The sequence below is a fragment of the Magnolia sinica genome, chromosome 14, assembly GCF_029962835.1.
Source record: "Magnolia sinica isolate HGM2019 chromosome 14, MsV1, whole genome shotgun sequence".
Taxonomy (NCBI): domain Eukaryota; kingdom Viridiplantae; phylum Streptophyta; class Magnoliopsida; order Magnoliales; family Magnoliaceae; genus Magnolia; species Magnolia sinica.
Window position 1 is genome coordinate 3466669 of NC_080586.1, and position 24910 is coordinate 3491578.

General features: G+C 40.9%; 1 protein-coding gene across 9 annotated transcripts; it reads left to right on the top strand.

The window, feature by feature from the left end:
- The first annotated feature begins 2543 nt into the window (after positions 1 to 2543).
- Positions 2544 to 24557, top strand: LOC131224686 (uncharacterized). Of its 9 annotated transcripts, none has more exons than XM_058219977.1 (10): positions 2691 to 2957; positions 16229 to 16342; positions 16483 to 16551; positions 17076 to 17095; positions 17169 to 17221; positions 17306 to 17336; positions 17731 to 17809; positions 18898 to 19034; positions 24205 to 24285; positions 24321 to 24557. In XM_058219977.1, the coding sequence occupies exons 1-9, from the start codon at positions 2783 to 2785 to the stop codon at positions 24277 to 24279; spliced, it is 753 nt and encodes a 250-aa protein (XP_058075960.1). In that variant the 5' UTR covers positions 2691 to 2782; the 3' UTR covers positions 24280 to 24285; positions 24321 to 24557. The 9 variants fall into 9 exon arrangements, 8 of the variants coding, with proteins under 8 accessions (XP_058075959.1, XP_058075958.1, XP_058075962.1 ...); XR_009161124.1 differs by having other exon boundaries at positions 2692 to 2957; positions 18898 to 18993; positions 24226 to 24285; XM_058219981.1 differs by having other exon boundaries at positions 2694 to 2957; positions 24226 to 24285.
- Positions 24558 to 24910: the final 353 nt, after the last annotated feature.

Sequence of the window (24910 nt, forward strand, 5' to 3'; positions counted from 1 at the left end):
TTTATTTGCCATCTAACTTGTTCATAAGATCATTAGATTAATATGAATGAAGACATAAATAACCCTGCTGCATAGCTCAAGTGGTAGATTGAGTGTAAAAAAACTAAAGTAATGGTATCAATTCCCTAGTGGGGGTGGCTAATAGTGGAGTATGTACTTAGAGTGGTTTTTTATAGTGGGAATTCAATCCCCATTCTGTGATCCACTTGAGCCTTGGACCTATCTTATTTTTGGGTTTATATTAGGGTTGTATACGAGTCAAGCTAGCTTGAAAAGATTGCTCGACTCGGCTCAACTCAGCTCGGATTGACTCGGCTTGAAAGGCCGACTCAAGGCGAGTCAAGCTTGTTTACTAACGCTCGAGTTGAGTTCAAGCCAAGTTCGACTATAGTATATTTCAACTCGGCTCTACTCGAAGTTCGAGCTTGAGCTCGACACGGCTCGAGTAATATATTTTAATAATATTATATATATATATATATATATATATATATATATATATAAGTTAAAAAAGAAGAAGTTAAAAGATAAAGATTTTTACGACCCTACCCATCCCTATTCCCTCTTTTTCTTTCCCTTACCCTATCGAGTTAAACTCGACTCGACTCGAATCACTAGCTCGACTCGAACTCGACTTGAAAGCTTTGGCAAACAAGCCAAGCTTCAATGTTGAGCTCGAGGGCGAGCTCGAGCTCAAGCTCGAACTCAAGTATAGCATGGACGAGTCAAGCCAAGCTTGGCCCACCTCGACTCGACTCGGCTCGATGTACAGCCCTAGTTCATATCCTAGAATGATATGGATTTAAATGCACTTATAAATTATTGCATTCGATGTACATGTAGTTTTAAAAGCACTTAAACCATTATGGGATGGGTCCCATAATAGATGGAGGAGATATGCTAAAAAGTTTCTTATTTTTCAAAGCTTTAATCATGTTAGAAATGATGTTTTCCATAAATAAATTCAAATTGGCCCTCATCAAGTTATTTGATAGCCACCAATTGAATAGTTAAGATCGATGGATTAATACTGTTAGACTGGATACAATTATTTATTCTTCAGCGGTTTAAAAAAATGCTCAATTTGGCGATCCTCTGCTCAAGCTCTGTGAACCCCACCATGATATACTTGTTTCATCCATGGTGACCATCCACTTTCCAAATTATTTTATTGCTTATCTCAAAAATGAGGTAGATCTAAATTTCAAGTGAACCACATCACATGAAACAGTTAAAAACTTCTTGGGCCACGAAAGTTTTGGATCATGTTGATATTTGTTTTCTCTTCATCGAGGTGTCTATGACCTAATCAATGGGTTAGATGTCAAATAAATATTACAGTGGACCCTAAGGTTTTTAATATTGTCATTTAATCACTGTTACTTTTCAATGATGTGGTCCACCTGAGATTTATATTCCCTCATTTTTTTTGAATCAACCCTTCAAATGATATGAAAAAATTGGATGACCAACGTGGATGAAACACATACCTCACCAGAATCTTAGATCAGGGTGAAAATTCACCCCCTAAGGCTTCATGGGATTCCGCATCTTATCGACCGTTCAGATTCTACACCCATGACACGTGTGAAAAGGTGCACGCGCGTAGGTAGGTGCGTAGGAGAGCATGCCTCGTGTGTGTGTGTCTATATATATATATATATATATATATATATATATATATATATATATATATATATATATATATATAACCAACCATTACAAGGAACCGATGTCTTTACCACCAGATCGACAAGCATGCGATCAGAAAAAGTCAACGGACTGATTTCATGGAAAAATGTCCAATAGTCAGAGGTTAGGATCATGCAATCAATTTCATCTTAGTGTTTTAATCTATACAAAGTGAATCCCACCATTTGAACAGTTTAGATTGCGCTACCTTACGCTGCTTGTACAATTTCCGAGCGCACGCGCATGAACAATCATAGCCTGCCAGCGTATCAAATAACTCAAGGAAGTTATTGGATACTCCGACGCTCAAGAACTCAGCAACCGTATCAAATAACTTGAAGTTTAACCGTCCAAATAGAAGGATATGTCATACCATCAACATCTGTTAGATGAATTCTAACTGTTGATTGTTATCATCCCAACCGTCTAATAAATTTCCTACCAACCATCCATTCTGCAAGTTTAATACATTATCCATCTAAAGCGGGGGACAAATTTTGGACGGTTGGATCTAACTTTTTGAATGTCATAAATGCATTCCTGGATTGAATGCGCATGAACAATCACGTTCTATCATACCATCAAAAATTTTAACATAGAGGAAACTTTGAAACTCTGGTGGAGTGTGACAGATCATACTAGAAACTTTGATACCCAGAAATTGCATACGTGGATTATAAAAATTCAAATCAAGCTGTCCAAAGTACGGGTCCCAGTTTATAAGTATGATGAATTAAAATTTATAATTATTTGATTATCTGACTATCAGATTGGTGCTGCTGGATATTTATTATGGGCCCAATGCAAATCAAGGGTAGGCATTCCCTCTCAATTTATCGTTTTTTCCGTGGCTCAAATGAATTCTTGTTTGAGCTGAATTTTGGGATGGAAGGGTAAAAAGAGACGATTCATCGGTTGGACGGGTCGGATTTTGAGAATAAGTAATGTGGACCCACTTCTTCTCTGCACCCCCTAGCTTACGGTGGTACCGGTACGACCAGTGCAGCCTTTCTTCAAATCTTTCTTCTCTTTCTCCTTCCGCTCAACGCCTCAACCTGCATCTCTGCATCTGAGAGAGAGAGAGAGAGAGATGACGCTTGGAACGTCGAAACAGGCGTACGGAGACCGATCTTACTGGGACAACCGGTATAGTCAAGATCCACGCCCTTTCGACTGGTACCAGAAATACTCGGCCCTTTCTCCCTTGCTCGACCTTTACGTCCGTCGCGACGGACGAATCCTCCTCGTCGGATGCGGCAATTCAGGTCACATCTCCTTCCCTCTTTCTGTGGAATTTTAGAATACTGATGCAACTGTTCCGTACAATTATGGTCCACCGTCACTTGATCCAGACGGTTGATTTTGTGGGAGCCACCTCTGACGTGGATGGTCCCTAGATGTTCTAGATTGGATGATCTCAGCTGTTGAATGTTTTTAGGCCAGGTATCCATGTGTTCAGGACCACTAATCTGGGAGCTTTTGTGGTGAATCCTCCTGAGGAATTGTAGAGTACTGATGCACCTATATTTCGCAACAATATGGCTCACTGTCACTTGATCCAGACCGTTGATCTTGTGGGAGCCAGCTCCGATGGGGATGACCTCAATATCTTCTCGGTTGAAAGATCACAGCCGTCAAATACTTTAGACTAGTGGTCCATGTGTTCGTGACCTCTAATCCGGGAGCTTTATTGGTTGATTCCTCTCCCACAATAGGGCGCACGAGTTCAACGGTCTGGATCACTGAATGTGGGACCCATTTGTACAAGCTCGTGCATCAGGACATGAGGATTCAGAACTTCATCTACTCTCTCTCTCTCTCTCTCTCACCATCTAATGAAGAATTTCAGATTTTGATTGGCTATTAATCTTCATTTGATTAATATCTAATCTGAAACTCTGCACTTTTGTAGCTGCTGAGTGATTGTAGGATATTCAGGATTCTTTGCACAACATACTCGTGTTTAAGTTCTGACAATGTGGACTGCAGTTGGGCAATCCAAACCAATGATAGGTTGGAGAATTGGAACAGCCCAGGCACCACTCTTGGGTCATTGAACATGGACAACTGTTGTATTTCTCTTCCAAACTGTCTATTTGCAGTGCAAGGATTGAATGGTTATGATTGTCCCTCCTGGAGATCTTTGGGGCAGGGTCCATCCACAGTAGTGGTAGGATGACCAAAAGTACAAAATCAATGGATTTTTAAACAATGGGTTCCACTTTTCAAAACTGAAAGCCCAAGTATACTTTGCAGTCTCTGGGTGGAAATTTTGATTTGGGGAAGAATCAAAAGCTGATATCCAAGTTAGTCACCATGCACTTAGTCTTTGTACACATGGCAACCGTGTACAAGATCTGGACCATTCATTTGTTGGCCCTGCTGTGAATTGGGATGGGCCCAATAGATCCCGCTTAACAGGTATGCATTTCGACCTGTTGGATGGATTTTGGCAGTTACATTTTGGTGATTAGAAAAGAAAAGGTCCTGACAGGACAAAATGAAAGAGGAGATGAGAGTGGAGGAAGAAGGAGGTCAAAGCAGGGAAGATCAAGGTGAGGGTAGTTCTAAAGTGATATTCCGACGGGATGGAGGAGGGATGGTGCGAAAGCGGCTCCAGGGGAAAGGAGGACTAGGAGAGGGAGGAGTAAAAGGTAGTGAAGGAAGAAGGGCGATGTCGGAAGAAGAGGAGGAGGGAATCTAGACAGAATTCAGAAGAAGAAAGCAGGGCTAGAGAAGAAAGGCTTATGAAGAAGGAATTAATAGACAAGGTGTACCGTTGCGGTAATGGCAGGCGTAACAGTCCCCACCGTTACCGATATGGTTGTGGGCTGTATCGACCGATATGCCCCTTGTAACGGTCAATTTTTTGTCAAAAAAATCTGAAAAAATATTCATTAAATTCGAAAAATTCTAAATATGCATTCATTTATAATTTTGAACATGTTTATGGTAGTGTAACGGTCCACTCTTTGGTGAGAAAGTTAAATCGGACTGTCTAATGAACTTATAAACCTGACAACCTGGAATTGATTGCAAAACTCAAATTTAATTTTCATAAATATAGTGAAATGAATGTAATATCAAAATAATTCACATGCGTAGGTGTTTGCTATTATTTTTCATAATTTATTGTATATTACATACATAAGGACTTGCATAAATTACAATGCTCATTCAATTTAAAGTCTTCAACATGTCCAAGACCTCTCCTATCGTGTGATTCTTGTCCTGTCGTCCTCAAGTCAATATATATATATATATATATATATATATATATATATATATATATATATATATATAATAGTAGTGTCTGATATACTCCCCTATAACTTAATTAAGGATTACTTGATTGGTTGTTAGGGGAGTTATTTTAAGTACAAGTTCGGCAGTGTCAAGTGTATGCTTTCTTGGTGAATATGTGGGTAATCAGTATATAACAATACTTATTTACCTTAAATGTACGTAATGTTTATAAAAATATATACTTACCACAATAAAATTCTCTAGTCGCCACCAAAATGAAAATATGATTTGTTGTGGTTGCTCGACCTCCACGTTATCGTCATCATTAGGCTACGGCTATGGAATGGGTGTTGCATATCCATAATATCCAGTGCCAAAAGGAAAGACCAGGTTAACGAAACGAGATGATGACTGATCTTGACTAGTCAACAACTTCGACCCCGAGTAAGGATATCCACCAATTCCTATCGAATAGCTATACTGGTGCTTGTACTCAAGCTGTTGAGAATCTTGTGATTGAGAATGTGTCTGTGATGAGTATCTTGGATTTGGATTTGGATATCTATAATCATATGGACATGGATTAGAAGGAATACTCCAACATTAATGTGACGAAACAGGCTTTGTATAACTATAATCCCATTGGCCACAAGAATATCCATCATAATGCCCAAGACCATGAGCTTACTGATGTTCCGGACCTCTCGGTGCACCACTGGACCTAGCCTCCTCCTGCTGGCTGTATCGTGAGTCAGTACACTCATAAGTTCGACCTTGTGTACCTTGTCGATGTTCATCGGTCTCGCAATCTGTAGGCAGTAGTATATTGTGCTGAGCAATACTATAAGTGGGACCAACATCAGGTGCGTAATCACCATCATCATCATCCGGCTCGGTCTCGCTGCTACTATTGCCCATACTCTTCCGTTGAGCTGGACTTTGCATGAACTATGCCTCTCTTTCTGGGTCCAAGCACGACTCTCTTGTTGTGTCGTGCGTATTATTGGGTCATTAACTTCAAATTCTTCACTATCATCGTCAATCTGTTTTTCGCTTGCTTCCAACCAGGGTAGAAAGCAAGCTTTCCTTATCATAAATATTGTCCAAGTTTATTGGACAGTAGTCCATGTCACCGGCACCTGTAATGCTTCTATGATGTTGCTGCATTCTTAGCCTCATGTTGTAGTGTATGAAGACAAGTTTATCCAACATCCTAGTCTGCAATCTATTCATATTCTTTAAGTGAATAAGTGCAAAACAACTTCAGTTCCTTTTGCAGCTAAAAGAAGATGTCGTCTGGCTTAAAACTTTTACTGTACTTTTTTGGAGAGCCTTTGTACTTTCGAATTGGTGGTTAGCCAATAGAGAGTTAAAAAGATGGTCAATATTCAACCCAATAATAGCTGAAGATTCAAATGCAGGATCTTCCAGTTTGGGAAATGTTAGGTACATCATACACCAAATGAACATTGTGGGTGGTTTTAGGAATCCTGTTTTGCCACACACAGGCATATTCTCAGGCTAAACATTGCATTGTATGTCATTATTTTCATTTTGCATTACTTTATAAGAAAATGACACAACGAAGCATGCTTCATTGAAGTTCAATGAATTGTTGTCTCCACCTCATGGCAAACATGTATGGTGGTGGGATCATTGATCTAGCAGACGATCATGTGGAATGACCATCCGATCTTTGGGTGTTTTGCTTGTTGAATGTTGTTCGCTACTCCCTTTTGCTCAAATTTCTGCTAGTCATCTGCTTGTGGCCCACAATCAGATGTTAGATGGCTAGTTGGGCTGCGGCCATCCACATGATGGCCCAACAGAACCACTTGGAGCTGACACCAGAATCATTCAACTTGCATTATCGATATGGAAAAAGCATTGATATGCTGCCAGAGGATGACTATCATAGTCCATAGACATTCCCTCTATCTAGATATCGCATATATGCCTGTCAATCCAAACCATTCAATTCCCCTCTGTAGATGGAATGATAATGCTAACCTTTTAGTGGACATCTGCTTGTTGAATTTTATCTGTTGACTCGTTTCATCTTAAATGCTCAGCTGGATGGTTAGAGTCATCCAAAGCTGAAATTCTGTACATGTTGATCCCCATTCCCTTCTAGTATATCACTCACACGCACACACGCACACTGATGAGATTTATTAGAAGCAAAGAGAAAATGCAGAAAGTTAGGCCAACACGCAGCCTCCCACTGCAAAACAGCAAACAGAATCAGAAATGGAACTGATGAGATACACGGGTTGGCCTCACCCCACCAAACTACAAAGCAACACAAAAAAGAAGAAACCATTGTTTACAAATGAACACAGAAATACAGGAATAGGAGGGGAAATGATGCGGACACAGGTGCATTCAAGGTGTACCAACGAAGAAAGCACCAACCACAAGTGCCGTCCTTGTGGATAGGCGAATATTGAGGAGCTGAAGACCTTTCACATGTGATTGGACATATAGATGACCCCACTTAGGGAAGACACATGTGAAGGAAGATTGGAGAAAAAAGACCGAGCGCCCAAACTTTCCCATATTTATGTTATTTGCACGTTTTTTGACTTAGTTAGGGGTCTTTTAGTAATCTTATATCTTTATTTGCTTATCCTAGGGGTATTTTAGTAATTTTATGTCTTTATTTGCTTATTTAAGTGGGGTAAAGCCCTAAACACGAATTTTGAACTATTGATGAATGAAAAGCAAACCCTTTGGTTGCCTCCTTCCTCTCTTCTCTCTAATAGTGCTTCTTCTCTCCCCTTGATCTTCTTCTTCTAATTTCTTCTTGTGCCCCTCCAACTTCCTCAAGGTAATAACTTTCTTTCTTCTATTTTTTTGTTTTGGGTAATTCTTCTTCGATGAAAATCTTGAGAACCGATCTAAACCCTAAATCCCCAAATTCTCAAATCCCTAATCCGAGAAACTTCTTGGTTTTTCGGACTAGTGATCTTCATTGATCGATTGGGTGTGACCATGCAAGATCGGGAGGTCTCATCCCTCGCCGAATCCAACCTAAGTAGTAATTGAATTCCATACTCCATGGTTGTAGTGATGGCCCGCTCCATTGCATGTTTCCTTTATGATTTTCTCAGTTATGATGATTACTGTTAGAATTTTAGATCATTTATTCCTTTTATTTTCGCTGTTTAATTATCTCCATGAGCATGCATCATAATTAGGGCTGTCCTGCGTCAAATTTGGTATCAAAGCCTAGGCTTGCATGGTTTTTGTCTAGATCGAGTTATCAAATTAGGGTTTTGATTTTTAGGTTTAACTTAGGAAAGTTTCAGGTTTAGAAAGTTTTCAATTTTAGAAACTTTCCAATTTTAGAAAGTTCCTAATCTGGAAAATTTTCAGATTTGAGTTGTTTCCTGTTTCAACTTAATTGTGTCAGTTCATAGTAGTTTTGCATTCATCGCATTCATCTTGAAAGTCATAATACCTAGTAGTCTAGTTAGGTAGAGTTTGGTTCAAGTCTTTATTGTATGCCCACGAGAAGAGGTAGAGGTTTCGGACTTCAACCTACCATGAATAACGAGCAGTTATCTGAGCAACTTGCTCAATTGATACAAAAGATAACCGCCCTAGAAGCGGGTCAAAGGCGTGAGTTTGCCCGCCTTGAGAACCAAATTACCACCACCATGACTAAGGTGGAGCAACTAGAGGCGTCCCAAAAAGAAAACCCCGCTGTAGGGGAAGATGCGCATTCCCAAGTGGAAGGAATCATGGAAGAACGTGTTGTCACACGTGGTGGTAGTGAGGATAGAGATCGTGGTAACGGTCGTGGTGTGGTGCGAGAGGCACGAGCCACATGTGGTCATCAAGACCGTTATGATCCAGATGAGCGTGCGATGAAGAGTGTGAGAGTTGAGGCCCCGAGTTTTGATGGACGCTTGGATCCCAAGGCATTCCTTGACTGGGTTGCTGACATGGACCACTACTTTGAGTGGTATGGCATGTCAGAAAACCGTCAAATACGGTTTGCTAAGATGAAGATTGTGGGTCAAGCCAAGCTCTTCTGGACCAACACCGAGCGTAGGATAGAGAGAGTTGGTAGAGCCCCTATTACACATTAGTATGAGATGAAAGAGAAGTTGAAGGAGAAGTACCTTCCTCTCTCATACCGTCAGAAGCTCCTTGACCAATGGCAATCCTTACGTCAAGGGTCAATGCCTGCCGCTGACTACATCGCTAAATTTGAAGAGTATGTGATGCGATGTGATATCCGAGAAGACCCTCTAGTAACGCTCTCGCGTTTTAAGACGGGCCTTTGTGCGGATCTTCAGCGCGAGCTTATTACTCGGCCCTTAACGGACTTAGATGAAACATATCAAGTCGTGCAGGAGTTAGAGCAGTATCTGAAGGCTCCTGTCGTTCGTCGTTTTGAGTCCCGAGACTCCAATGCTAGATCTAGTTTCCAAGGAACTAGACCTAATATTGGTAATCAACCTAGGGCACAGGCGACCATTCCGCCTAAGCCTAGGGAGGACAAGGGCAAAGGGGTTCTTGGTGCCGATCCTAGTAACATGAGCCAAGTGAGGTGCTATGAGTGTGGCAACCTTGGCCACATGTCTAATCAGTGTCCTACGAAGAGCCGTGGGAGAGCCTTAGTTATAGGCGAGTCCCACGAGGGTGGAGATGACCAGGGTGATTATGAAGTTGAAGAGTATCACCCTGAAGGAGGACTTACTGATGAAAAAGTGGATGGAGAAGCAACGCTTGCAGTAGTCAGGCGTGTGTTAGCTCAGTCTAGAAGTAGTGCTGACTGGCGTCGAAGCACTATCTTCTACACTATTGCCAAGTGTGGTGAAAAGAATTGTAAGGTGATAGTGGACAGTGGAAGTTGTCAGAATGTGATTTCCACTAGCACCTTAGATCGCTTAAAACTGAAATCCACACCTCATCCAGACCCGTATAAAGTTTCTTGGGTTGACAAGACATCCCTACCTGTCACCCAGCAATATCTAGTCCCCATCGAGTTTGGGTCATACAAAGAGTCCCTGTGGTGTGATGTTTTACCTATGGATGTGGGACATGTTATCCTAGGTAGACCGTGGCTATTCGATAATGATGTCACGATCTTTGGCCGTTCGAATGCGTGTACTTTTATGTATAATGGTAAAAAGATCAAACTTAATCCCATGCCACCTGAGAATACACTAGGGAAGAAGGATGAGAAGGCAAGTGAGCCTAGAGAAATGGGGAAATCCAAACCTAAGTCTTTACATATAATCAGCGCAAGAGAGTTTAAAAAAGAGGCTAAGGAGGATTCTATGGTGTATGTCCTTGTGGCTAGAGAAATTACACCCGAGGTTCCATCGAGTTGCCCTGTGAGGTGATCTCGGTCTGAAGGAATACAGTGATGTATTTCTGAAGACTTACCGAATGAGTTGCTACCTATGAGGGACATACAGGCATGCCATTGATCTTGTCCTGTGGTCTACTCTACCGAACCTTCCTCACCACAGGATGAACCCTACAGCGCATGCCGAGTTGAAGAAGCAAGTTGATGAGCTTCTGCAAAAGGGTTTCATCCAAGAGAGTATGAGCCCGTGTGCCGTGCCTGCATTGTTGACGCCAAAGAAAGACGGCACGTGGCGCATGTGTGTGGACAGCCGTGCCATAAACAAAATTACTGTCAAGTATAGGTTCCCTATACCTAGACTTGATGATATGCTTGACATGATGGCCAGGTCCACTATATTTTCTAAGATAGACCTCAAGAGTGGATATCACCAAATTCGTATACTCCCAGGAGATGAGTGGAAGACGGCGTTTAAGACGAAAGATGGGTTGTATGAGTGGTTGGTCATGCCCTTCGGCTTGACTAACGCACCCAGTACTTTCATGCGGGTGATGACCCAAGCTTTGAGGCCGTTCATGGAAAAATTCCTAGTGGTGTACTTTGACGATATTCTTATTTATAGTACCACTAAGGAATCACACCTTGAACATTTAAAGAAGGTCTGTAGTGTCCTTTGGAAGGAAAAGTTGTACGATAATCTTAAGAAATGTGCATTCATGTCTAGCCAAGTTGTGTTCTTAGGATTTATAGTGTCATCTGAAGGGATGCAAGCAGACCCTGAAAAAGTCAGGGCCATAGTTGAGTGGCCAGAACCAAGGAACATTCATGAGGTGCGAAGTTTTCACGGCCTAGCAACTTTTTATCGTCGGTTCATTAGGGGTTTTAGCACGATCATGGCTCCCATTACCGAGTGCATGAAAAAGGGAGAGTTCGTGTCGTCTAAAGCCGCCGTCAAGGCTTTTAAAGAAATTAAGGGCAAGATGGTGGAAGCTCCTGTCATGCGTCTACCTGACTTTTCTACAGTCTTTGTAGTAGCGTGCGATGCGTCTGGTGTCGGTATAGGTGGAGTGTTGAGTCAAGAAGGACACCCAGTGGCCTATTTCAGTGAGAAACTGAATGAGGCAAAACAAAAATACTCCACTTACGACAAAGAATTTTATGCGGTAGTGCAATCCCTGAGACATTGGCGACACTACCTCCTACCGCAAGAATTCGTTTTGTTTTCTGACCATGAGGCTTTGAGATATTTGCATTCTAAGAAGAAACTCAACCCAAGGCATGTCAAGTGGGTAGCGTTTCTTCAGGAATATTCGTTTGTTTTGAAACACAAGGCTGGGGTTGAAAACAAACCAGCGGATGCCCTTAGTAGGAGAGTGGCGTTGCTCAACTCCTTGAGTGTAGAGGTAGTCGGATTTGAGCAACTGAAAGATGAATACCCCATATGTCCTGATTTTGGGGGTACTTACGCGTCGCTCTCTAGTGACCAGCATATTATGGGTGAATATGTTCTTAAAGATGGCTTTCTTTTCAAGGGAGACAGACTTTGTATTCCCCGTATGTCACTTCGTGAATTCCTCATCTGGGAGCTTCATTCAGGAGGGATAGCTGGCCATTTTGGTCGTGATAAGACCATTGCCCTCGTGGAAGATCGTTTCTATTGGCCAAGCCTCAAGCGAGACGTAGCCAAAGTTTTAGGGCAGTGTCGAACATGTCAGCTGGCAAAGCAAAGAAAGCAAAATACCGGGCTGTACACGCCATTGCCAGTGCCACATGCTCTGTGGCAGGACATTAGTATGGACTTCGTGCTCGGGCTTCCCAAGACTATAAAAAAGCACGATTCCGTATTTGTCGTTGTGGACCGTTTTTCTAAAATGGCGCATTTCCTACCATGTTCGAAGACGTCAGATGCGTCTCATGTTGCTTGTATCTTTTTTGATGGTGTGGTGCGTCTCCATGGGTTACCTAAAACCATAGTGTCTGATCGTGATGTTCGATTTACTAGCTATTTTTGGAAGACACTGTGGCACATTATGGGAACTCGTTTGCAATTTTCTACTGCTTACCACCCACAAACAGATGGTCAAACTGAAGTGGTAAACCGTAGCCTTGGAAATCTTCTACGTTGTCTAGTGGGTGAACATGTTAAGACTTGGGACCTAATTTTACCAACTGCTGAACTTGCTTATAATGGGTCAATTAATAGATCTACAGGGTTGAGTCCTTTTGAAATTGTAAGTGGTTATAAACCTAGAATGCCCATAGATCTCTTACCTATGTCTGTTACCCAAAGGTCTTCTGAGTCAGCCGATGCATTCGCACGCCATATTCATGATTTGCATACACATATTAGACAGCAGTTAAATAAGAGCAATAATGATTATAAAGTTTCAGCTGATTCTCATCGTAGAGTGCAAGAATTTCAAGAAGGAGACTGTAATGGTGCGAATAAGGCCAGAGCGATTCTCTCAAGGATCAGCAAAGAAATTACAAGCGCGTAGTGCTGGACCATTCAAGATATTACAAAAGGTTGGGTCCAACGCGTATCGGGTTGACCTTCCATCTGAAATGAGCATTAATCCAACTTTTAATGTGGAAGATCTAGTCCGTGCCTATACTCCTATTGTTGATACATCGTCCCTTTCATGGCCTTTTTCTGAGTTTGCTACCCAACCCCTTCCACCCCCTCATCCACCCATTACCCATAAAGAAGCAATTGAGAAAATCTTGGATGACGAGATAGTATCCACGAGAGATGGGGGTTTCCAAAGGTATCTTGTCAGGTGGAAAAACAAACCATCGTCTGAATCTACGTGGCTGTCGGGCGACGCATTGCAGGGTATTGATCCAGATCTACTTGAGCGCTACAAAAGTTTCAACTCGTCGGGGTCGAGTTTTTCTCACCCGAGGGGAATTGATGCGGACACAGGTGCATTCAAGGTGTACCAACGAAGAAAGCGCCAACCACAAGTGCCGTCCTTGTGGATAGGCGAATATTGAGGAGCTGAAGACCTTTCACATGTGATTGGACATATAGAAGACCCCACTTAGGGAAGACACATGTGAAGGAAGATTGGAGAAAGAAGACCGAGCGCCCAAACTTTCCCATATTTATGTTATTTGCACGTTTTTTGACTTAGTTAGGGGTCTTTTAGTAATCTTATATCTTTATTTGCTTATCTTAGGGGTATTTTAGTAATTTTATGTCTTTATTTGCTTATTTAAGTGGGGTAAAGCCCTAAACACGAATTTTGAACTATTGATGAATGAAAAGCAAACCCTTTGGTTGCCTCCTTCCTCTCTTCTCTCTAATAGTGCTTCTTCTCTCCCCTTGATCTTCTTCTTCTAATTTCTTCTTGTGCCCCTCCAACTTCCTCAAGGTAATAACTTTCTTTCTTTTATTTTTTTGTTTTGGCTAATTCTTCTTCGATCAAAATCTTGAGAACCGATCTAAACCCTAAATCCCCAAATTCTCAAATCCCTAATCCGAGAAACTTCTTGGTTCTTCGGACTAATGATCTTCATTGATCGATTGGGTGTGACCATGCAAGATCGGGAGGTCTCATCCCTCGCCGGATCCAACCTAAGTAGTAATTGAATTCCATACTCCATGGTTGTAGTGATGGCCCGCTCCATTGCATGTTTCCTTTATGATTTTCTCAGTTATGATGATTACTGTTAGAATTTTAGATCATTTATTCCTTTTATTTCCACTGTTTAATTATCTCCATGAGCATGCATCATAATTAGGGCTGTCCTGCGTTAGGAAAGGCTACTCATCTGCTGTTGAACACAAGGGGAGAGTATTTAGACACACCTTCTTTGGCCAACACGTCCTCCTTATCATTGGCCTGCCTCACATATCAAATAGTTTCTCATCCATTTGCCTTATTGCAGAGCGACCCCAATCTTCATCTAAATACTTATGTTCAAATCCTATCGATCTCAAAGTTTCTGAATTTTGGGCAAATTTAGGGTTGAGGAGTTCCAAATGTTGATAAGTTATGTGTGATAAAAACAGAGCAAATCAGTGCAAATTAAGAAATGAATATAGGCAGATTTTTAGGCATACTAATTCATGGATTCATTTAATAAAATCAATGGTGAATGGTGAATCAATCCACATCAAATTGTGAGTCAGAGTTGGTGCAGACAAGGGAGTATCAATGATGCAGGGATATGTGATGACCTAATCCTAGATGCATGTATAATCAGGTTAAAGAATGTTCAAATAAATATACCAATTAACTAACCCTTTCCAGTCAAAGGGATTAGGTAAACTTCAAAACAAAGATGAGGTCATTCCGTCATGATCATGCCCCTTAGGATAAAATCATGTAAACAGTAAAAAGGGAGGACCTAGAGATATGAGAATATCCCAGATCTAGCATAAGTTAATCCATAGTCAAGTTTAGATCTGATTCAACTGACTAACCATCCCTCTTTTCCGTTCAAACTAAAAAGGAGATATCTATAGAGGAACGAAAGGGGTGAAGAATGAAAGGTTTAAGATGAAGAAAGTACATGTCCTTTTGTCGTCAAAAGAAAAGAATGATGATGATTCTTACCTTTTCCTGCACCTCGAAGATCTAGAAAGAAGGAAACCTAAAATCGGGGTGGAATCCTCAACACCCAAGGGCCAATCCTGAAACCCTAATCCTTGAATAAAGAAGAAGAAAAGAGATGAATTTTTATTCATTCAATAATAATGAAAATAGGGTTTCTCACAACGTTTATATAAGCTATGGAAAAAGTAAAAGTGCACTAAAGCTCTTGAAAACAAGAAAAATAACAAAAAAAGACAAAAAGTAAAGGAAGTGCAATAAAACCCTTGAAATAAGGAAAAGAACAAAAAACCCCTAAAACTAAAACACCCGTGTTGTAGAGTGTGAAATTCGACCCAGGGATCTATGGTCAGGGTGCGGTCATGTCGCTTCTGCACTTGTAGCGCGTCAGAAAATGGGTCCGATAGACCCAACGTCATCCACATTAACTCCTTCACTCCAGTACTCTGTCGGCGATGCCTCCTACTCTGGTACACTCTAAATGGTGCACCACTGATGTCCGCATCAATCAACCAATTTGACAATTTGTGGAATACCGTGCGAACTTCAGGTTTCACCCTGGCATCCATTGCTTATTGATAAGTGGCAGGCTGACCGCCTAATATTGCTTTACAGCGCGTTGGAGGCACTATCATATTGCTTTACAGCGCGTTTGGAGGCACTATCATATTTGAGTGTGTGGGATCCAATTGTAATGCAGCAGTTTTCAAGGTGGACTTGAAAGAAGCATAACTGCGGTTTGAATGCTGGTTCCTCATCATTACTTCTAGGAAACATCATTATCTTGTGAATGTTTACAATTCAATTCATCTGTGCATTGATACAGTGAGTCGTATGCATTTGAAGGTCTGAAGTTTGGGTAGTAATGGACAGGTTGATACTGGGGCCCATAAACCATATGGGTCTTGCTCACTTCCCATCAAGGAACTTGGAAGGTTGGGCACTTGGTGTTGGAAGAGTGAAGGTCTCTCTCTTCCTTGGCAAAGCTTAAAAAAAGGCTCCTGCACCAGCAAATGAAGACTGAAAATCCAGCAACGATACAGCCTTTAAGCCGATGCTGTTGCTGACTTTTCAGCTTTGTCTCAGCAGCCTTAATGATTCGTTTGGATCTGCACAGGATTCCCTTCTTGAACGAATCCATTGGTGTTCTAGTTATAACTAATAAAAAAAGGCTGTTTGAGTGTCACGCTTACTATTTTTCAAATTTGAAACCAAAAAAGGTGTTTTTCCTCCCCAATCATGATCCAAGTAATCCTTAGTGTGACTGTGAATGATGCTACTTGTGATTTGGGCAGAACACTGTGCTTGTTGCTTCAATGTCATTATATGTGATCAAAAGTTGTGAATTCCTTCATTATTTTGTTCTGGTTTTATGTGTTGACAATGCCCAAACTGTTAACAGTGTTGGGGGAAGACATGGTCAGTGATGGCTACCAGGATGTTGTCAACATTGATATTTCCTCGGTGGTGATTGATGCAATGCAAAAGAAATACCTGGACTGCCCGGAGCTGAAATGTATCCTATCAAACAATGTGGATATCATGTTATGTTGACGGTATCCTATCTAACAATGTGCATATCATGTTATGTTGACGGAAGTTACTATATTGGAATGAGATTTTGCTACTCCTTATTTTGTCCTTGTGAATATTTAGATATCAAAATGGATGTTCGAGATATGAATGCTTTTGAATCTGGTTCATTTGATGCTGTTATTGATAAAGGTACTGCTTTGCAACACTCGCTACAGTTCTTTTCCACACATTCCATCCATTCCAGTCGGGTTCAAAACATTGGCTGTTGCGATATTGTAAAAAGAATGATAGCATTTTATACATGTATCAGTGATCTGCCACTGATATGGGTGAAAAATCACACAAAAATGGCCGATATGTACCTATAAGTACTGGGTTTGGTCCAGCCAATGTTTTCAACTCTCATTTCAGTTGTTTATTTATGTTGAAGACTTGAAATATTTCTTTTGGTGCAAGGACTTAGGCCCTGCTTGGTTGACACTTAAAAATGAGTTCATATCATTTTAGTTAACAGTAGTTATGATTAGAGAATTTGGCAAGGATTACAAATAATCTTGATAACCTCTAATTTGTATAAACTATGCTATCTGATACATAGTTACTGTCAACTAAAATGAGACAAGTTCATTTTTAAGTGGCAACCAAATAGGGCCTTAACCTTTGGGAAATTTGTTGCTGAAATATTGTTTTCTGATGACACCTTGTGTATTCAGGAACTCTAGACTCTCTAATGGTGAGTATTGTGTACTTTAGATAGCTCCTCTCATTGAAGAACCAAATTACTTACAGCAATTATTGATGCTTAGTGTGGACATAATGCACAACAAAATGCTGCTAAGATGCTTGAGGAGGTTGGGAGGTATGAATAAATATCAAACACATTTTGATACTTATCTTTTTTGATACATCATATATTGAGCCATTTCAATCAAAATGTTGTCAGGATTCTCAAGGACAGAGGAATCTATGTTCTGGTATGTGTCTTATTATTTAATCGTTTGAGCTTAAGAACTGTTCTTCAGCAAAATAGTTCGAGTTGACACACATGAGCTATGTTTGGATGCAAAATGGAAATAGATTGAATTGCAAGCATTCAGTTTAATTAAGAAGAAATGGTGAAACTAATGATGTTTTCCTTGCGTTCATAATGAAGTAGTCCTCCAATTGCAGTCATTTAAGCTCACCTTGTAAGTGATGTTATTGCAATTTTGCGCCAACCAAGACCCTCAATATGAATCATAGGCGAAGAAATTACAAAGTGGGGATTCTCCACAGTTTTAGACTTGTAATTTCTATTCAATTATTGCATCCAATCACATTCATGATGTTTGTTTACAAGTATGATGCTAGCTGATTTTCGCTATGCAGATTACATATGGAGCTCCATGTTATCGACTGCCTTTATTGAGAGAGCCATGCTCATGGACAATAAAACTCCATGTAATAGGTTAGTACTCAGCCTTCTTAGTATGATAGCCACAATCTACAACACACCCCAAAACACATGCGCGTGCATGTATAATTCATATTGGTTTGATTGCATTATGAACAAAACAATGCATGTTTGTTATGTTCCATGAATAGGTGTCCTGTGACCAGGTAAATCCAACAGTTTAAAAGTTACTTTCTCTAGATTTTAGTTCCATATCCTCTGTTTTGTGATCCTAAGAGGCTAAGAACATACTTCCAAAACTGCTTTCACTTTATGTTTATTGATGAGACACCAAAGATTAGTTGCAAATGCTGAGCGGTGATTATTGACCTGTGATGATGATCTAAGTAGAGATGGGAAGGCAGGATATTGAGTGTGGCAAAGAGGAGTGTTTGGATAGCTACAATTTAAGGGCTTGATGTAAGAGACAAAGGCAGGAAGGGTCTGTTCCTGCTGCTGCTACTACCACTAGTACTACTACTACTATTGCTACTACTACTACTACTACTCTACGGAATGAAATAAGAGGCTGTTTCTGCCTTGACTGGTCCTGTAGGCTACTGCCTCTCTTTTCATTTGTTTCTGCGTCTGAGGCAGATGTCTTTGTTGTGGGCCTTAAGGGAAGTTCCTCTCTCTTTTTTCTTTCTTTTTTTCTTGGGTGTGTGTGTGGCTCCTTTTGTTGTTCCTTTCTTCTTTTTATGAATAAAATATAACAGATTATACATTTTAAAAAAAAGAAGAAGTTGGCAAGTCCACCTGGCATTCATGACCCCCAGGGAAGAAATGTCATTTTAGCTTTGCACATTTTGGCTATATGGTTCAATCCCCTAGAATCTTCCTCGAAAATAGAACTGCAGAATTTTGCATCAATGGACAATTCGTTTTTCATTCACTGGAACCGTCTTTGATGAGTCGATAGCGTTTTTCCTGCAGTTTCTTAACACTTTATTTCAGTTTTGTCATTTGACTTAAGTTGGATTTTCTTTTCTTTTCTTTTCTATTCTTTTTTTGAAGAGTTTCGGTTGGAATCAGAAAGTGGGTGCAATGAAGGGATTCTGCTTATGTTTATACTGTTGGTGTTTAAACATTGTTGTTTCATGCAGAAAAGCTTGGTTCGGAGACAAGTCCACATCCCAAATGGGAACTGACAGATCCCGTGCTGTTGAACGAGAATGGCAGCTCAGTCACTGCAGTTCTAGGTGAAAACCCCGATGTTCATTATATTTACGTTTGTATCAAGGTCAGTAGTGACATCTTCACTTGTTCTGTTCTTCATTTTCTTCAGACTGCAGTTGGGTAGGGGATTCCACAATCAGGATTAAGCGTAATCCCAATTGTGGTGGGCCCCGTACCCTCAAAGTTGGATTCTTTGTGCTCAAGTGGTGCTTTTTCCCCCCTCTTAAAATCACAATTATTGGCATATTTAGTTCTTACTTTAGCTTCCATAATTACAATCATGCGGTGGGAACTGCTTTAGTACTTTTTACTCGACGTGGAGGGCATGGGACCACCAAAACCCCGATTGGGCTTAATCCTGATTTTGCAGGGTCCCCTGCCCAAATGGATCCTTAATCAGGCTCTGATTTCCAATAAAGATTTAGGGCTTATTTGGAATGGCAGTAAACTAGGGGAAAGTGTGACATAAACAGATGGTAAACTGGCATTAGTGCTAGAGGAAGGAAACTGGTGCAACCTTTTTTTAACCTTATTGTTTACCACGTTAGTACACACACCCCACTATTAACCACACCCCCCTTGGGAATCGATACCAAGACCTCAGTGTTGAAATGAGGTTATCTTCACTCAGTCTACCACTTGAGCTATGGATCAGTGTGTAACCTGGTTATTGAGTCTACCTCAGTGCAACCCAGTTATTGACTGATCTCTACACTCGAATCGTAAAGAAATGGACAAGAGTACACTCACAAGAATATTTGAGTAGAGAAGGAGAAATTCTTTATTGTTCTTACAATACTAGAGAGAAACTCATGCTTACAAAATTTGGAATCCCTACCTCCTACACCTCCCCTTGTATAGACCCTAAACAAATCTTTAATGAGAATCCCCCAACTAAGAGATTGATTTGAAATCAATCTAATTTACCTAAGATATTAACAAGCTTAATACTTGTAAAAAAAAAATCTAGGAAATAATCCTCAAAATCTTCAATCATATCTTTAAATTAGCCAAAATATTTTCAATCACATCTTTAAATCAGTCCTCGTATCTTTTACAAATAGTTAAGTGCATTTTTTTAATTATATATCTAGGCCCTAAATAGTTCAAAATCAGGACATGCTACGCGCTATGGTGGGTTGTGGGCCTACATCATGCTGGGACCTATAGTAGGTTGTGGACATTTATCATTCCCCCTGGGTTGGAGGGAACTCGCTTCTGGTGAGTTCAATGCTTCATACAAGTAGTAGAGCTTTGGATCCATCTTTTTAATCTGTCACCCATGATCCATGTGTATTAAGAATAGGGCTCGTATTGGCTCCGTTGAGTGTCAGTCGCCATCGTTTTTAACACTTGTTCAATTCCATTTTCTTCTTTCTCTTTCTTCTTTTGAACTTATTTATGTTGGACCATTTAATCAGCAGGAGTTTGGCTTGTTTGGCTAGACTCATTCGGTAATGCACAAGATTCAGTACATCGAACTTAGAGCCAAGTCAACTTGTAGTTAAATGTTCCTTGTAAGAGGAAGTCCAGTTGGGACTTCGTCAGTTGCCAAGTCTTGATATTCACGAAGGAGCTTTTGCATGGGAGGCAGAACATTCGATCGTTTTGCTTCTTATCTAGCAATCAAGACATAAATGACACCGGTTGCCTTCTTTCTTGAACCAACAAATCTAGTAAGAACGTGGATGCTTATATTCTTTGAATTTTAATTTCTGCATTTCTCATAAGGCAATTTTCTCACTATTCCCCTCATATGCTAAAATCGTGCATATCTTCCCTCTAGAGTTGCAAATGGTTTGAAGATATTGTGTTGCAACCATCACCCCTCATCAATCACCCAAGTCGTCAATAGCCTAGTCCATTGGATAACGACTTGCCCCCATCACTATACACATCTGCTACATCTTTTCCAACATTCACCCCATCTTCATATGCATATTCTTCATATTCTTTGTCATCTTCAACTTTTGTTTGCATGTGGTTGGAAGTGCTTTCAATGAGGAGTGTTATTTTGCCCCGTCTTCAACGTACTAGCCCCTCGTCCATAACCACTTCTCCTGGGTTGGGGTTTGGCTTTATTATTGGATGTTGGTTCTCATCCCTTGACCTATGCGAGGTCTTGTAGTTGTCTTACATGGGAAGTTTGCATGTTGCCCCATTGATGTAGGTCAACTAACCACTTGTTCTAATAGCTTGAACTAATAGAGCATTGCGAATCAATCCCTTTATCTCATAACCCAGGCCCCACATCCCATGGGTTAGGTCCTCGGCCAAACCCCCCTCATGGGCCTCACATCACATGGGTTCCATCCCATGGGTTAGGTCCCCAGCCAAACCTCCCTTGTCGGCCCTACATCATAAGAGTTCCGCCTCACACGGGTGAAAATGCTCGTGTAAAAATGCCCCTGCATTAATAACTCCCAGTGAGGAGTATCAAACACGAGACACGCTGCTTTGATACCACTTTGACGCAGGATAACTAACCACTTGCTGTAAAAGCCTGAACTGATAGAGTGGCAAATTAATCCCTTTATCTCATAGCCCAGCCGCACATCTCATAGGTTAGGTCCTCGACTGAACCCCTCTTGTGGGCCTTACATCACATGGGTTCCGCCTCACACCCACGGGCAACCCTACATGAGCCCAGTGTGAGAATGCCCCCGCATTAAATCTCCCCTGATGAGGAGTTTCGATTACTTTGATGCAGGACAACTAACCACTAGCTCCAAAAGCTCGAATTGATAGAGCGTGACGAATCAATCCCTTTATCTCATAGCCCAGGCCCCACATCCCATGGGTTAGGTCCTTGGCCAAACCCCCTCGTGGGCCCCACATCACATGGGTTCCGCCTCACACAAGCCACCCGCCTCACACGGGCCGCTCACCCCGAGTGTGCCTCTGCATCCCACAAGCCACCCCACTCGAGCCTCGATGTGAAAATGCTCCTGCATTACCCATTGTTGATGATGATCCTCGTGGGGCATCAAATCATCTTCCAAGTCCCCAATCAATTCTCCTCAGCTTTTAATGCAAGTGTGTATGCATCAAACATCTTAAATACATCTTTGAAAGTCAATAATTTCTAACCTCCGTGTTAAGATTATTTAGACATCTTGAAATCATTTGGTCTTTGTACTCACAAAACCTTGCCCGTGATGCCAATGAATAGAACTCCTTGGTGTATTCATTTATCGATTTGTTCCCTTTACATAGATTATGACATTTTTAATAGAGGTCATGGGTGTAAGTTGTGAGTGGGAGCTTTCTTTTTAGCTTCTTTTTCATCGTTGCCCAAGAATTTACTTTCTCCTTTCACAGATTTGTTCAACTTGGAGTCATCCCACCATACTAACCCGCGACCAGAAAACTTGATGGCTACTAACTTAACTCTCTAATTGTTCGTGAACACCCCTTCCACCTTGCTGGGCCGATCGATGAAGTTGTTAACATGCAACCGACCATGAAATTTCAGAATTTCTACCTTAATTATGGGTTCTCTGTCATGTTCCAACAATCAAAGGATTCAATCGTTGGTATCTTTACAAGCCGAGGTCACCCATTGTTGGTTAGGACCTTGGCATGGACCTTCCCCTATGTGTGCATATGTTCCAACATCAATCTCCAATTCCTTCCAAGCGGGGCTCTCCCACTTTATTAGTGAGATTGCTTACTATATACGCAAGTTGATCTACTCGCTGTGAGAGTGTGCGGATCTTTTAAGCTACTTATGCAAAATCTTTTTGTGTAACCTCTTTCGACGCCATCAGGAGATGGTTTAGAGTCGAAAATCCCCAAAGATGACCTGCTCTAATACCAAAATGGTGCAACTCATTTATCAAGTCAATGAGATCTCAATACAAGAATTGAGAGAGAGAGAGAGAGAGAGAGAGAGAGAGAGAGAGAGAGAGAGAGAGAGAGAGTACTATATACGCAAGTTGATCTACTCGCTGTGAGAGTGTGCGGATCTTTTAAGCTACTTATGCAAAATCTTTTTGTGTAACCTCTTTCGATGCCATCAGGAGATGGTTTAGAGTCGAAAATCCCCAAAGATGACCTGCTCTAATACCAAAATGGAGCAACTCATTTATCAAGTCAATGAGATCTCAATACAAGAATTGAGAGAGAGAGAGAGAGAGAGAGAGAGAGAGAGAGAGAGAGGGAGGGAGGGAGGGAGGGAGGGAGGGAGCGAGCGAGCGAGAGAGAGAGAGAGAGAGAGAGAGAGAGAGAGAGAGTCTCTTTCCACATGAATCAACTTTTTGACCGGGGAGGATGTTTATTCCCTTGCCAAGTTTCCTACTCTTTTCATGTTGAGTTCTAATGAAGATTTATTAGGGGTAAAGTGTGACATAAGTAGATGGTAAACTGGCATCAGTGCTAAGGGAAAGAAACCTTTTGTACTTGTTTCTTTTGCTATAGAGGAAGTCCTGAAAAATGCTTTTATTTTTAATTTTTTAGTATTTGGGTTGCAGTTTTATCTTTTTTCTCCAATTTTGCTATATAAAATATCACATCAAAGGAAAACCTCTTTTCCCACCAATTAACTTTTTAAAGAAATGGTTTTGCTCTCTCTCTCTCTCTCTCTCTCTCTCCCCCAAAAAAAAAAAAAAAACAAAAAAAAACAGAGGAATGTCTCATCAAAGGAACATTCCTTCTCCTTTCACCCTCAATCCAAACATTCCCCTGGTGGAATGCCTGTGAAGATCCAAGTTCATTCGAATTGGCCCAACTTTGTATTTAATTGCGCAAACAACAAAGTTGTCCCTAAATTGACTGATTTAAATTGTTCCTCCATGAATTGTTTGAGTTAGAAAAAGATTTGTTAGGAAAAGCATGTGTAAAGACACCAGAATCCCACACCCCCCACCCCCCTCATTGCCATTGTCTTTCTGGGCCAGTTTCTGTCCCTCATACTCCTGAATCAAAAACTGCTTTAGTCAGATGGTTCCAAGTTCTTGACCATCGATCAAATGAATTTTGCTCATTAAAAGTCAGCAGTTGTTTTTGTCTATCATCCATTTGTAGTTGTAGTAGGTCACTGATCAGGTCATGGGCCCATCTGAAAAGAGCCATACATAGTTTTTTTTTTTTCCCGTCTCTTCCTGACATTGCCTTTTGGGGCCCACTTTTGCATGGATGGGATGTCATACACATGACAAGTCAACACTGCCACATGCAACTTGTAGCAGGCAATGCTTCCTTTAATTTAGACTTATGCTTAGCACATCTCACAGGCTTGGGTAATCTGCTTTCAGGATGAATCTTTGAGGCCGGCATTGAAGCATGAAGGTGAAGAACACAGTTCATGAGTGAAGGTGAATAATGTGAACTACTCAGTTCATGAGTGAAGGTGAATAATGTGAACTACACAGTTCATGAGTGAAGGTGAATACATGGAGTGATTATTTGTACAAATTCTCTTATGTAAGCTCCATGATGTCCTTGTAGTATTTGTGTCATACAAGTGCAGAGTAACAAATCTTGCCATACAGAAATTCATAAACAGATGTATTTTTAACTGTGAGAAGTCATTTTTCTGGCACAGAAGCTGCAACTTCAATAATGATTTCAGTGGAATTGTCTTCAACTCTCAGATAATCAGCCTGCAATTTCAACTCTTTTTTTAATACCATTTTTTTCTAAAATTTTCTTTTCTTTTGAGAAATGCTATGGGTGCGTTTGGTTGCACCAAATTTCAGGAAATATCATGATATTGGTGCAACCAAATGCACCCCAACTAAACCAAGAATTATGGGCCAAACCCAATCCGCCACCCATGTTGGCCTGTGGCCTAACCCATGCCACTTAAATTCAACTATCCCAAGCCTAACCAAACCTAACCCATTTACTTGTAATAGAGTCGGGCTCTACCGACCCAACCCTGACTGAGTATGACCCATCTAAAGTTTGAGAGGTGAATATGGGTTTGAAGATACGCCC